The sequence below is a fragment of the Salmo salar genome, chromosome ssa23 (assembly GCF_905237065.1).
Source record: "Salmo salar chromosome ssa23, Ssal_v3.1, whole genome shotgun sequence".
Lineage (NCBI taxonomy): Eukaryota > Metazoa > Chordata > Actinopteri > Salmoniformes > Salmonidae > Salmo > Salmo salar.
This window is the reverse complement of record NC_059464.1, coordinates 36,419,327-36,434,737: the sequence shown is the minus strand read 5'-3', so window position 1 is coordinate 36,434,737 and position 15,411 is coordinate 36,419,327. Positions and strand designations below refer to the sequence as shown.

The following is a 15,411-nucleotide window of genomic DNA, read 5'->3' as shown; positions in this document are numbered from 1 at the left end:
ACTGTATCGGCAGAATAGAACGGCAGCCTCTGGTAAGAAAAGTGGTGATGGTCTATGTATATTTGTAAACAACAGCTGGTGCACGATATCTAAGGAAGTCTCAAGGTTTTGCTCGCCTGAGGTAGAGTCTCTCATGATAAGCTCTCGACCACACTATTTACCTAGAGAGTTTTCATCTGTATTTTTTGTAGCTGTCTACATATGACCACAGACCGATGCTGACACTAAGACCGCACTCAATGAGCTGTGTACCGCCATAAGCAAACAGGAAAACACTCATCCAGAGGCAGCACTCCTAGCGGCCAGGGACTTTAATTTCCACCAGCATGTTAAATGTGCAACTAAAGGTGAAAAAAACTCTAGACCATCTTTACTCCACACACAGATACGCGTACAAAGCTCTCTCTCTCCCTAAATTTGGCAAATCTGACCATAATTCTATCCTCCTGATTCCTGCTTACATGCAAAAATGAAGGCAGGAAGCACCAGTAACTTGATCAATAAAAAAAGTGGTCAGATGAAGCAGATGCTAAGCTACAGGACTGTTCTGCTAGCACAGAGTGGAACATGTTCCGGGATTCTTCAGATGGCATTGAGAAGTACACCACATCAGTCATTGGCTTCATCAATAAGTGCATTGATGACATTGGCCCCACAGTGACTGTACGTACATACCCCAACCAGAAGCCATGGATTACATGGCGTGGCAACGAAGTTAATTTAGAGGTATGGCAACGTGACTATGGGATGGAATATGGCACACAGAGTAGGATGTCATGCAGATTGTGGAGCTGGAGAAAAAGGTTGACTGAAGTTTTGATCACTGGGTATGCTTCAGAACGTACTAAAATCAACAAGAATCTGCAAATTTATGTCCATGTGTCAATACTGGCTGCTTGTGTCCCTGGCTTGGAACCTAAACTGAGGAGGTAGGTGAGTTCGTGTAGATAATCAAAAAGCTGTCCCAAGTGAGTTTTGAGGTTCTGCCTGGCGCTACAACCTCCATCCTCCCAGTGTCCCAACACCTCTCTCAATAGACATTATGCTGGTACTGGTCATTCTATTCGCAGTGGAGAACAGTATAAAAACCTGCAGTCTTTATTAACAAATTGTCCAACTTCATCTGTACAGAACAAAAATCTAAACCAGGGAAATACATTATTCTGTTACATCTCAAGTACATGGCAAAATCAGAGATAAAAGCAAAGGACCTCCGTAAATTTAAACACATTACAAAACATTTTTCATCATAATCTTAAATCATATGTTATAGTCATTGTTAAAGTTATCATTTCATTTTGACTTGATGAAAGCTTTAGACAGACAGAAATAACAGTAAGCAACAGTAGAACGACTCAACAGTATTTAATGCAGTCTGGATAGCACAAGAGGGGAGTGCTGGTAAAAAATAATAAGCCATGAGATCTCTTCTAGCCGTCTGTTAGAAGGTTACCCCTCTCCCAAGTTGGGGTATGACCGCTTTGAGGGGTGCACATGCACACCTTTGCTCAGTTTGAAGGGGTGTTAGGAGTGGGCCAGGGGCCTGTGGTATATGTATATATACACACACACACACTATGTACATACATGAAGGATCCCTATCTCACACACTATGTACATACATGGAGGAACACTATCTGGGATTGTCAGAGTAGGCACGCATTGACAAATCTACCTTTTGGATCGTTACAGCAGAGTCCATTTTACAAGTCAAATGATCAACTGTTTTTACAAGCAAGGAAGGAAGGACTCACCTCATACCAATTCAAGAACAAGGCAATGACATAGTAGCAATAGGAGAAAAACTACTAAAATCCCATTTACATGGCATGACTGTTTTGCGAAAACGATTGTTGAATCATCATGAAAATGCCTTTGAACTCTTCTCGTTGAGAGGGCTTTCCTCTGACTGGATTGGTTAAAGTTTAGGTCCCATCTGAATAAGTACTTTGAGTTCAGTAATAACTAAAACAAAAATGGCAACAGACAGAATTCATTCCCGCACTGAGGAAAGAAGCTCCTGGAGTGACAACACCAAGCCCCTCCCCCCAAACTCTTCCCCCCCACCACCACCCTCGGCTCCCAGGCTTCACTCGAAGGTGAAAGCCTTTTGCTATACAGGCAATAAGAGTACCACAGTATGTGTCGTAATACCCATAAAACCTAGTGGTCAAACAGGGACATGGTTCCAATCGTTTTCCCACCATTCATTTTTTCTATTGTGGATTTTAGAAACACTGAAAATAAGGGCTGTGTTTCATGTAGGCTTACCTTGGCGTGACGTTTTGATAACCATGTAAATCGGTCTCCGACAAGGTCACTTTTATCAACACAGTCGGCTCCATTTACTCTTATGCTAATGAGCATTTTCTAATCAGAGTAGACAACATGCAGAACTGCCGAAATGATTCAAAGGTAAAAAGCTCTGGATTAACTATCCAATGTTAGCTAAATGTAGTAATGAACAAATTGGCTACATTGCTTTAAATGGATAATTCTGTGAATTGTCTTGTGCAAGTTTTAAATTGACACAATACCCGTTAGCAAAGGTGTCAGCAGGGATTTGTAGTTTTGCATGATGTCTACTTTCATGCTAATTTGCATTTCGAATAAGAGTAAATAGAGCCGAATATATTGATAAAAGTCACCTTGTCGGGTTGAGATTTACATGGTTATCCAAACGTCACGCCAGGGTAAGCCTACATGAAACACAGCCCTTATTTAAGTGTTTCTAAAATCCCCTATGTGAAAAACAAATTGGAACCATTTCCTTATTTGACCACCAGGTTTTACGAGTATTTTAACACCACTGTGGGGCTCTGGAGAAAAGGCAACAAGAGAACATTCAAATCAAAAAAGGACTCAAACTTTGACCATTAGTAAACAAATAAATAAGGCTAGGACCAAACAATATACAGTACCAGTCAAAAGTTTGGACACACCTACTCATTCAAGGATTTTTCTTTATTTTTACTATTTTCTACGTGGTAGAATATTAGTGAAGACAAACTATGAAATAACATTATGGAATCGTAAGTGTTAAACAAATCAAAATATATATTATATTTGAGATTCTTCAAAGTAGCCACCATTTGCCTTGACTGCTTTGCACACTTGGCATTCTCTCAACCAGCTTCACGAGGTAGTCACCTGGAATGCATTTCAATTAACAGGTGTGCTTTGCGGTCAAATTCCTGCAAAGAAAACACTACTAAAGGACACCAATAAGAAGAGACTTCCTTGGGCCAAGAAACACGAATAATGGACATTAGACCAGTGGAAATTTGTCCTTTGGTCTGTACAAATGTGAGATTTTTGGTTCCAACCGCCGTGTCTTTGTGAGACGCAGAGTAGGGGAACGGGTGTGCGGTTCCCACCGTGAAGCATGGAGGAAGTGTGATGGTGCTTTTCTGGTGACACTGTCAGTGATATATTTAGAATTCAAGGCACACTTAACCAGCATGGCTACCACAGCATTATGCAGCGATACGCCATCCATTCTGGTTTGCGCTTAGTGGGACTATGATTTGTTTTTCAACAGGACAATTACCAAACACCACCAGGATGTGTAAGGGCTATTTGACCAAGAAGGAGTGATGGAGCACTGCATCAGATGACCTGGCCTCCACAATCACCCGACCTCAACCCAATTGAGATCGTTTGGGATGAGTTGGACCAGAGTGAAGGAAAAGCACCCAACAAGTGCTCAGCATATGTGGGAACTACTTCAAGACTGTTGGAAAAGCATTCCAGGTGAAGTTGGTTGAGAAAATGCCAAGAGTGTGCAAAGCTGTCGTCAAAGCAAAGGGTGGCTATTTGAAGAATCTCAAATATATAATTTGATTTGTTTAACCCTTTTTTTTGGTTACTGCATGATTCCATATGTGTTATTTCATAGTTGTTTTCACTATTATTCTACAACGTTGAAAATAGTAAAAATAAAGAAAAATCCTTGAATGAGTAGGTGTCCAAATGTTTGACTGGTACTGTGCATATATAACTAAAATAACATACAAATGTGCAATGGTTCCAGTATAATTTCAAACAAAAACTTCTCTATAAGCACTTGTCTTTATTTTTTTGTTGCATTGTTCTTGACCCCGTCTACCACCATCCTAACGCCGCTACCGATACCCTTGGCTTAAACCTGCTACATGGGAAGCTTTGGAAATGTTAGTGTTCAAAATTAGACTTATCTTTCTGCACCGTCTGTCACCAGTGTTGTGTCCAATCAGACCACCTAGACCCAGCTCTCCAACTTTGAAATGCCCATTGTTAACTCTGAGTACCTTGAGAGAAATGTGTGTGACTACTCGCCTGGATGTCCAGCCATCTGGTCAATGCTAACCGTTTCTCTACCATACCACCCATTCGGTTAGCATTGGCACTGGAGCCATCTATGATACACTGCCAGGTCTGTCAGTATAATCACAAATGGATGAATCAATATTATTTATCATCAGTTATTATAAGTGTACGGCTGATCTAATATACTGTAGGCTGTTGGACTCCTCTCCTATGCGGCTCAGTCGGTGGAGGACAGTTCACACCTGGCAGTCTCATGGCAAATCAGTGAATGTAATAAACATGGGCAACCTGAAGTCAGTCAACCCCCCCACCGGCCTCTCAGGAGAACAACAACAATATAATAGAAAAACAGTTAATACTCCCATTTCACACACACTTTCATTCTCACAAACACTCACACTAAAAGCAATTTATCAGTACTGAAATCATTGAAAGCCTCAGGAAGAACATAAGTACGGAGACGTTCTTTCTGTCTCTCTCACATAAACAGTAAGAGTTATTGTGAATCCACCCCACCCACAGAAAACATCTGTAAAGAAATATTACCTCTAAATGAGATAAAGCAAATAAGAAAACCACTGCAAGAGAAACCAAAAGCAGAATCCAGAATTTTTGCTTATGCCCCATCGGGCTGGCCTAACTGGGCCGCCCGACGGTACAGGTCTGTTAGCGTTAGCTGGTTAGCAGTGGAGCGATGGAGGACAAACAGGTGGCGGCAGCGTCCTTCTAGAAGTCTCCTGTATAACTTCAGAACATCAGTCAGACACTGGAGTGGAGATGGTGGAGGGGTTATGAGTCGGTCTCACAGTCGGCGCATGTCCACACTCACACCAGTGAAACAAACCATTATAGGATAGACTGGGTAATCTAGGCCAGGCCCGCACCCTACGTGGCCCTCCGACAGCATAGCAATGATGACAGAAGCTCGAATGGCTGGCTCCCCCCTAGAAGCCAGTCTCGGGGAGGGCTGGGGGGTGGTAGAAGAGGAGGATAAAAAGGAGGAGATGGTTTGTACATGGAGCCAGGCTAAGGTCAGGGCAACTGGGGCTATGTTGAGTGAGGGCCCTATCCTGGTTCTGTGGCCCCCCTCTCTACCTGTCCTTCTGCTCCTGCATTAATCGCTTGGTGATGCGGCCACACATCAGGCCAAACAGGAAGAGAATGCACACGCTCAGGCCAATCATAGCCAGGATGTAGGTCTTGGAGGGTGAGGTCATCACCTGCATGGCCAGGTCGGAGAAGCCTTCGGCCGGGGCCACCTTGGAGGGACATAGGGGGAGGGGAGCAGGTGTGGGTGTCAAAGTATGAAAAAGTAGAGATTGTTCAATGTGATATTGTGTGAGTTGAATCCTAGGCAATAAGAGGGTAGCATCCACAGATAGCTCAATTCATGACAAAAAATGTACACGCATTAAAAAGTGCGGTGGTAATGTTTGGTAGGTTCGCACTTGTTTTGAAGGGACTCAGGTGCGAGTGTTTAGGCAAGCTAGTGACGTCTTGTTGGTATGTTTGTGCGTGCGTCTTGTTCACCTTGGCAGCGTAGTTCCACATGTCGATGCGGTCCTGCAGTCTCTTCTTACACTCTGGCTGCAGACGCACCCTCTTGTCCTGCAGAGCCTCCATCAGACAGGACATCTCTGACGAGGAACACAAGCAAAAAGGTAAGGCTTCAACACAGAGGAAAAGGCCTTACAGAAACTGGGATGTTTGTAAGAAGGACAGAGGTGTTTGTACAAATGTGCAGGTGGTGTGTGTGTACTACTCACGGCGTCCTCGTCCTGGTGGAATGGCAGCACACTGGTGCTTGATGTCCAGAGCGCAGGCCGTGTGGAGGACAGGGTCCACAAAGATGTCTGCCTTACTCTCCTTCAGAATGTTCAGAACCTCCTGCAGAGAGGGGGGGGGGTGAAAAGAGAAATAAAAGGATGTTTCTCAGACTCTTGGCTTTTAAGATGGCTGAACATTGTCAGTTTCTGTTTACCAAGAGGAGAGGGAAGAGAACAGAACCACCCACCTTCTTGCAGCCCTCCACTTTGATCTTGAGGAGATTGACTTTAAGACACTCCTCTACTTGACCGGTCTGCTCCTGGGCCGCAGCCTCCTCTGGACACAGCCGAGAGATCTGACACGCACAAGGGTAATGTATAACCACCATTTCTTAACTGTGTTACAAAGCGTGTGTTTTTTTTATAGTCCTGGGGTGTATTCATTGCGACGATTCCGTAGCGAAATATTTCAACTGTTTACTCCACACGGAAAACGATTTGCAAAGAGTTTCTATTTGGCAAATTCAGGAAGGTCCCTCCCCATTTCGTTCCGTTTGGTTCTTAAACTGTATATGGTTTCCATTGCAAGACTTAATGAATACACCCCTGTTTAGACCGAATCACCTCATCAGTGCAGTGAATCTGCAGCTGGGGGTCCAGTCTGTAGTCCAGAGCTGACTCCTGTAGGATCACTCTGATCTGGTCCTCACAGTCTGGAGACAGACGCTGTGGAAACACACGTAAGAGAATGGTCTAAGTACACCCACACAGACAAACAGTACGTGTAACCTACCTACCAATCGCTCAAACATGGTCGACTATACTGAACAAACATATAAACATGTAAAATGTTGGTCCCATGAGCTGAAATAAAAGATCCCAGAAATGTTCAATATCCACCAAAAGCGTATTGCTCTCAAAAGTTGTGCACAAATTGGTTTACATCCCTGTTAGTGAGCATTTCTCCTTTGCCAAGATAATCTATCCACCTGACAGGTCTGGCATATCAATAAGCTGATTAAAGAGCTGCACCCTGTGCTGGGGACAATAAAAGGCCACTAAAATTTGATGTTTTGTCACACAACACAATGACACAGACGTCTCAAGTTGAGGGAGTGTGCAATTGGCATGCTGACTGCAGGAATGTCCACCAGAGCTGTTGACAGACATTTGAATGTTAATTTCTCTACCATAAGCTGCCTCCAATGTCATTTTAGAGAATTAGGCAGTACATTCAACCGGCCTCACAGCCGCAGACCACGTGTAACCACGCCAGCCCTGGACCTCCACATCTGGCTTCTTTACCTGCGGGATCATCTGAGACCAGCCAGCCGGACAGCAGATGAAACTGAGGAGTATTTCTGTCTGTAATAAAGCCATTTTGTGGGGGGAAAACTCATTCTGATTGGCTGGGCTTGGCTCCCCTGTGGGTGGGCCTATGCCCTCCCAGGCCCACCAATGGCTGCACCACTTCCCAGTCGGGTGAATTCCATATATTAGGGCCTAATGAATTAATTTAAATTGACTGATTTCCTTATATGAACTGTAACTCAGTAAAAACAGTTGAAATTGTTGCGTTAATATTTCTGGTCCGTATAAGGAGACCCATTAAACATGTGTAGTCTGACCTGGTCTGCATATTTGAGTTTGAGGCAGGAGACAACCTGTCCCTCCAGCTCACTGTCTCCTGTAGCCTTGTTCAGGATGCTCTGGCAGAATTTAGGGATGTCAGCCTTACACGACTTCCTCAGCACTGGGTTCAACCTGTAGTCTGGACAGAACACAGAAGGAGACAGGGTGAACCATAGGGGTTAGATTGGGGAGACAGGGTGAGAACCATAGGGGTAGGGTAATACTACAGAGGTGTTGTGTACTGTATGTTTGATGAAAGCCATAATCTCTGCTCATATTGTGAGCTATAGTGTGTGTATACTCAGTATCCACCTGTATTCTGTGTGATCTGTCTCTTTGTGATCATCTGTTTACACTTGGGGTCCATCAGCTCGCTGTTCTTGTTCTGCTTCAGGCACTGCAGCATGTTCTTGGCATCAGCCTCAGTACAGAAACGCTGGCAGAGAGACAGACAACACTAGGACACTCAGAAACACAGATGAAGGCAGCGTAGCTGGTGAAACGTTGCTCTTCATTATCGATTAAATGTATTGCATCTATGCAGATTATATACACACACAATGGGAGAGAAGACAGGGGAGAGACCAACAGACAAGCCAGTCATCATGTCTGTCTGGGACAGTCTTAGTAGCAGCCAGGAACCTCTCCTTCAGAAAATGAGACTTACTCTGAAATGGAACTTAATACGGACACAACGCAATCATGGTTTGACTGAGGCACCTTTGACAATAGCTACATTGTTGAAAAGTTCCTTACATTCCTTGCTTTGGGTTTGGACCAGGGTCCTTGTGTTATGCATTCAGTGCTAAAATGAGTCTGTGAAAAGTACATACCCGAATCATCTGCTTGCAGACCCTCATGAGTTGGAAGTCCAGCTCTGGGTCCATCATCTCTACCTCCTGCAGCTTGAACACCCTGTGGTGACAGCGCTGGGTCAGCTGCCTCTTGTTCTCCTTCAGACATTCTATCACCTATTACAAACGTCACAGTCATCAATAGTTATGAAAAATACTATGTTTACTAAATGCTTTTTCAAGGCACACAAACAGTTGTCAGTGGGCCTTACCTGGGCGTTCCCGAAGGCCACGTTCTGGCACAGCCTCCCGATGTCCTGCTTACAGGAGTCGTAGAGCTCAGGCTCTAGACGGACATCCTCAGACATCTCCAGCTCCTCCACCCTCAGCTGCTTACGACACTTGACAGACACACGCTGCTCCTTGACGTCCTGAAGAGTGTCGTTCCTCACTGTGGTGCTTAGACAGAGCACTACGTCCACCCTAGAGAGACAGCAGAGACAATGTTTGGGTCCGTTTAAAGTTTGACTGTAGTTTGGTCAACTATGCCCAGGTTCTCTCTCAGACGGGACTCACTTCTTCTTGATGTTGGGGCAGAGTTTGAGCACATCCTCTTTGCAGGCCATCTTAAACTTGTAGGAGAAACGGAAGTCCTTAATCTGGACCTGAGAGGGAGGACAAGGGAAGCGCAGAGAAATGGGAGAGAAGCAACTGTCAAAGTCGTGGGTTCAATTCTCACATACTATCAAACTGATGAAGTCCCTGCAAGTTGCTTTGGATGAAAGCGTTGGTTTAGAGGCATATTGTATGTTTCTCACTTCCATCTATCCAATCATTTCAGATTAGACACCAGTGTTGGGAGTTTATTTGGAATTGGGAGACAGACAGACAGACAGACAGACAGACAGACTCACCAGTTGGAAGTGTGTGACTCCCACAGCACACTTGTCGTTCATCTCCTTCTGGTGTTTGTTTTGCACCAGACACTCCATCAGATCCCCCGTGTCGATGTGGTTATCTGCCACCTCCTGGGAGAGAGAAGGGGAGAAGTGGTCAGGATAACCTGATCACTTAAATCAGTTAATGGATCATTTTACATTCTTGACAGGAGAGGTATCCCAGTCATTGTTAGTGGAGTTAAAATGGGGGTTGGTGGTATGAGAAACCCTGAGAGGGCACTCGGGGCTGTGGTAGAGGTAGGACTCACGTGACAGTGCGACTGGATGACTGGCTCACAGGCTCTCATCAGCAGGGTCTCAATCTGAATGTCCTGGTGGGAAGAGAGAGAAGAATGCCCTTTTACCATGTGACCAACCATAGTTTACCACAGCCAGTTCTTCTCACAGAGCAGTCACTCAGCTAGTCAATCAGTCAACCAGTTAGTCAGCGTGTCTGTCCCTGGTACTCCCGTCTCTCTCACCTCAGACGCCAGTTCAGTCAGGTTGCCCACCACATCCCTGCACTCTGACACCAGCTCCTCTAGGTGGTCCTGTAGACACTCCAGTTCCTGGAACACCAAAAAAAGACCACGTCAAACTTTTTACACCCTGGTTGTGCAATTACTGTCCCCCTGATCTAGCCCCAATATGTACAGCCATATTCCATAGTGAAGGACTGTCTGCATCCAGCATTTTAAAGCAAAACCATCACGTCAGCAGTTACAGGCTACAATTCAATGAATGGATGAGATGGTTTATTATGCAAGTCATCTGAATTCGCTGTGACAGACAGCAAGTGGTTTCCTCCAGTACCTGTCCAGACTCAGTCTTCTCACTGCACCACTTCCCCAGGTCAGTCATACAGCGTCTCTGCAGCTCGGGGTCCAGCTTCACATCCAGCGCCCTCTGGTGGAGGATACGCTGCACCTCCACTTTACAGTCCCGGGACAGCTAAAGAATATCAAAAGAATAGAACTCAACATTATAAAAAAATATATATATATATATATATATATATCAGGATCTGGATCAATTCCATTTCAATCCAGTCAATTGGACTTTCAGGAACTTCCTAAATTTACTGATTTGAAATGGAATTGAGGCCAACCCTGTTTAGGATGCAGGAAAAGAGTACTAGACAGTAGGGGAGTTAGGAGCCCGCAAGACAGACAGGTGTCAACACTTATGGAAGGCCCCATCAGAATTATATGTTTGCTTGTAGTGTACCTTCAGTATATTGAATGGGCAATCACAATAAATAATCCCACTGTTAATGTCACCAATCAACCATTCCAGTCAAATATTAAAAAGGCCCAATGCAGATGTTATTATATCAATATCAAATCATTTCTGGTAAAGACGGTTTACTCAGAGAATATTGCATGATTAGAGAGATTAGAATGTTATTACAGCCATGGTCAAAAAGTGGTCACTGCTCAATAGAACTCGGACACTGCTCCGTGAGCAGAACGGCGCCAACGTCGAGCGTCATCTGACAAGCTAGCTAGTGCCTGCAGGTTTGTGTGTGATAACATGGGCTTTTTATAAATTAAATCCACAGGAAAAAAATAAAAATGCGCGCACACACATTAATTTACAAAGCTATCAAAACAGAATTTCAATATCTACCCTCCCCCATTTTTTTGGTTTATTTCTGAGTTTTCCCTTTAAATCACCATAGAAACAGTTGATTGAACAGGGTTTGAGGAATAGAAAGGCATGGATCTCGAGATGAAAATGACAAGGGTATCAAGTTGATTCTGACTGGTCCAAAACGCGGAAACGCCTCCAAATGTAACCACCCCGCACCGTCGAAATATGGAAGCGACACAACCAAGACCAGTGCGGTATAAACTAGCAACGTTCACAACAAACAATTTTATTTAATCAACACTGTACAAGGATATTAAATGTTATAGTATTGTAGAGAACAATCTAATGATTCACTGTGTGTGATTCATACTGACATAGGCAAAAAAATAACTAGGTTTAGACACAAATTTATTAACACCCTCTTGAATTGGCCCGTATTTCACGTCATTCTAGAGCAAGAATTTTGCTAGGACTGTCTGGGAGTGGTTATTGGTAGACAGGTTTGGAACTCTTATTGATCTATTAACCAATTTCCCGCCTGGTGATATCACCAGGCAAGCCGAAACTCACGCCAATCAGGCTGATGAGGTCTTGCGTAGATTGCATTTTCAACCAGCAACTACCAGGAAATAACACGGATTCCATTTAACACTTTTACAGTGTTCGTTTCTGCAGGAAAACAGAACTTTGACTGCACTGGGCCTTTTAAGGTAGTCATTCTCAAGACCATTTCCTGAGTATAATGATTGTTACATCACATAATCCCACTGGTGATACCAATGACACATTCAACATGTAGAGGTGCATGCGCTCATACTTTAAGTCGTTGGCTAAATCATTTCATTATCAAAAACGTAATCGAATTGACATTCTCCAGCAAGCAAAACCTATAATATGCCCTCATTTTGACCAGAATCAACTTCAGGAATCAGAACGCAATCAAATCGTGATAATCGTCACCAACAAAAACACTGAACTTACAACGAAAACACGTCTTCCTGTTTTTTCCACTGCATTTCCCTTTTAAAAAGGACAACACCTTCAGAATGTACTGAAGACAGATGCATTTCTAAAAAGGTCCTAGATCACTTCAGACAATATTTTGGTTTTCTGTGGTAATTTGACATTTAGCTACATCTATATTGATGTTCCTCTACATTAGCCACTGATAGCTACTTTTTGTGCAGCGCACTGGGGTGAAATCAGTCCTACCCGCCGTCCCTGCTCTTCTGTGCGGTAGGCGTGGCGGTACAGACAGGAGAAGATGGCACCAGGTGGCATCATCTCACTTGTCTCGTTCCAGCTGTGGGTGTGGCACAGGCGGGAGGCATCGCCCTGGCACTTCTTATAGAGGATGGGGTCCAGTCTGGCAGACAGTAAGAGGAGTGTGTGTGAGGATTAAGCAAATACATTTATAACATCCTTTTACATCAGCAATTGTCACAAAGTGATTTTACAGTTACCCGGCCTAGACCCAAAAAACAAGCAAAAGCACAGTGTAGGAAACCATACCAGGGCACACTGACCAGGCATACTAAAAACGCTTAATATGGAGTCTGATCAGGCTCCTAATAGGCGGTGAAGACTGTTTAATACTGTTTATGCATCAAAAAGCTATTATGAGTACTCTCTCATCTGTGTCTGTGGGGCTGAGTTGGGCCTCTGGAGCTTGAGCTGACAATTGAGTTGCAGCCTGACATTCCATAGACAACATGTGGTGGGTGTAACCTAGATAGCCTGGAGGAGCAGAAGAATCGGGGAAACTAAACCGGGGTTGGGTTAAAACGGCACCAGGTGCAGATAACCATAAGATGAACCCAAGATGGCCGATCTGCATGGGAGGGGTGGAACCAGCCATGACTAAGCATTCTTAGTGTCAGCTATATGAGAAACAGGATCCCTCTGTAAAGGTCAACCTGTCTGGGCTAGGGGGCAGTATTTTCACGGCCGGATAAAAAACGTACCCAATTTAAACTGGTTACTACTCTTGCCCAGAAACGAGAATAGGCATATTATTAGTAGATTTGGATAGAAAACACTAAAGTTTCTAAAAATGTTTGAATGGTGTCTGTGAGTATAACAGAACTCATATGGCAGGCCAAAACCTGAGAAGATTCCAAGTAGGAAGTGGCCTGTCTGCGATTTTGTAGTTCTCCTTTTGCTTGTCTATCAAAACTACAGTATCCGTGGGGTTATGTTGCACTTTAAGGCTTCCATTGGCTCTCTAAAGCCGCCAGAAAGCGGATTGGGGCGTCTCCTGTCTCTGGGCAAAGTATAGTAACTCAGTTTGTCAGTGGTCTGCCTGAGGACAAAGGGAATGGAAATGCGCGTTCACGAGACCTCGCCATTTTTTCTTTCTCTCTTTGAATGAATACAGTATTGTCCGGTTGGAATATTATCGATATTTTACGAGAAAAATACCATAAAAAATTTATTTTAAACAGCATTTGACATGCTTCTAAGTACGGTAATGGAACATTTTGAATTTTTTTGTCTCGAAATGTGCTCGCGCGTTACCCTTTGGATAGTGACCTGAACGCACAAACAAAACGGGGGTATTTGCACATAACTATGGATTATTTGGAACAAAAACAACATTTGTTGTGGAAGTAGCAGTCCTGGGAGTGCATTCTGACGAAGAACAGCAAAGGTAATCCAATTTTTCTAATAGTAATTCTGAGTTTAGGTTGCCCCAACCTTGTGGGTGTCAAATTAGCTAGCCGTGATGGCTGAGCTATGTACTCAGAATATTGCAAAATGTGCTTTCGCCGAAAAGCTATTTTAAAATCGGACATAGCGATTGCATAAAGGAGTTCTGTATCTATAATTCTTAAAATAATTGTTATGTATTTTGTCAACGTTTATCATGAGTAATTTAGTAAATTCACCGGAAGTTTTGGGTGGGAATGCTAGTTCTGAACATCACATGCTAATGTAAAAAGCTGGTTTTTGATATAAATATGAACTTGATTGAACAAAACATGCATGTATTGTATAACATAATGTCCTAGGAGTGTCATCTGATGAAGATCAAAGGTTAGTGCTGCATTTAGCTGTGTTTTGGTTTTTGTGACATATATGCTTGCTTGAAAAATGGCTGTGTGGTTATTTGTGTCCATGTACTCTCCTAACATAATCTAATGTTTTGCTTTCGCTGTAAAGCCTTTTTGAAATCGGACAATGTGGTTAGATTAACGAGTCTTATCTTTCAAATGGTGTAAAATAGTCGTATGTTTGAAATACTGAAATTATTGCATTTGAGGTATTTGTATTTCGCGCCACGCGATTCCACTGGCTGTTGAATAGAGTGGGACGCTAACGTCCCACCTAGCCCATAGAGGTTAAGCTCTCGGCAACACACTTTAAAGTGTACGGTCGACCAGCCTCATTATTACAATAATTAATCAATATTGAATAAAGATGATTGTTAGAAGAAATGACAGTCTCTCACTTGATTAGAATATTCCACGACAAGCATCACCATAAACTAGTAGAATTGCTACTTACTTCCAGTCCCGTGCTATGAAGTACTGCAGCTCCAGCAGCCTGTGTTCACAGTCCTCCACCATCTTCTCGGTGTACAGGTGCTCCATCAGACAAGACAGGATCCTACACACAAGCACGTTAGAGCTTAACAATTCCACAGATATACAAAGTACTGCATGCAATTTGACATACAAATGTTCTGCTAGCTTTGCGTAAATCAAGCAGAAGAGAGGGACAATTTGGTGACTCACATGGGGTCTCCGTTGCGGATGTGTTTGCAGGCGGTCTGGATGACAGACTCACAAGCCTCGTTCAGGGCCCGGTCAATACGGTAGTCTGCCCCAGGATCAGCCTCCTGGATCAGGGTCTGGAGCTAAGAGAAAGAGACCCAAACCTTCAGCAACCACTGTCTGGTAATGGGAGGGTTACACAACTAGATGACTAGGCAAACTGCACGTGTAGTAAAACTTGACAGTGGTTCTCTTTTCTGTTTGACCTCGGTGGTGGAATGTCCTAAATTAAACTAATTTTAAGATTAATTCCTGGTGATTTCACAGGCATTTTTTTTTTTAACTACAAAAAATAAAATAAATGAAACAAACCTCTGAACATTGCCCCCTTCCAGACCTCCCCCGCCCACCTTACACAGCAGCACCACTCCTGGGGAGAACCCTGTGAACTCACAGCTTTCTGGCAGAGGTTGTCGATGGTGCCCATGTCTTCTCGGCCCACCCTCATGAGGCAGTGCAGGGTGCGTCCCTTGCGGTGTAGGCCGGAGCAGTGGGCCTCGATCTCCCCACGGCAGTGCAGCACAATCTCAGGGCTCAGAGAGAAGTCCTCCATCAACATCCTCCTGTAGTCCAACATCTCTCCCTGACACTCACCGCTCACCGT

The 15,411-nt window shown here is 43.8% G+C and overlaps 2 protein-coding genes across 4 annotated transcripts in view; both read right to left on the bottom strand.

Moving 5' to 3' along the window:
• Positions 1-2,996, bottom strand: part of LOC106584532 (RNA-binding Raly-like protein) — a 76,036-nt gene extending 73,040 nt beyond the window's left edge. For all 3 annotated transcript variants that reach the window (XM_045706055.1, XM_045706056.1, XM_014169936.2), the window contains exon 1: positions 1,755-2,996. The gene's annotated coding sequence lies outside the window, so the exon portion shown is untranslated. The remainder of the gene's footprint in view (positions 1-1,754) is intronic.
• Positions 2,997-4,057: 1,061 nt separating this feature from the next.
• Positions 4,058-15,411, bottom strand: part of LOC106584534 (Golgi apparatus protein 1) — a 46,438-nt gene continuing 35,084 nt past the window's right edge. Inside the window, exons 11-25 of the mRNA XM_014169938.2 lie at positions 12,244-12,397; positions 10,252-10,389; positions 9,921-10,007; positions 9,708-9,770; positions 9,415-9,528; positions 9,077-9,165; positions 8,773-8,983; positions 8,540-8,677; positions 8,019-8,142; positions 7,703-7,845; positions 6,699-6,800; positions 6,323-6,430; positions 6,075-6,195; positions 5,839-5,945; positions 4,058-5,567 (exon numbers count right to left, since the gene is read on the bottom strand). Of these exons, the coding sequence (XP_014025413.2) occupies positions 5,400-5,567; positions 5,839-5,945; positions 6,075-6,195; positions 6,323-6,430; positions 6,699-6,800; positions 7,703-7,845; positions 8,019-8,142; positions 8,540-8,677; positions 8,773-8,983; positions 9,077-9,165; positions 9,415-9,528; positions 9,708-9,770; positions 9,921-10,007; positions 10,252-10,389; positions 12,244-12,397 (1,867 nt within the window). The 3' untranslated portion in view covers positions 4,058-5,399. The remainder of the gene's footprint in view (positions 5,568-5,838; positions 5,946-6,074; positions 6,196-6,322; positions 6,431-6,698; positions 6,801-7,702; positions 7,846-8,018; positions 8,143-8,539; positions 8,678-8,772; positions 8,984-9,076; positions 9,166-9,414; positions 9,529-9,707; positions 9,771-9,920; positions 10,008-10,251; positions 10,390-12,243; positions 12,398-15,411) is intronic.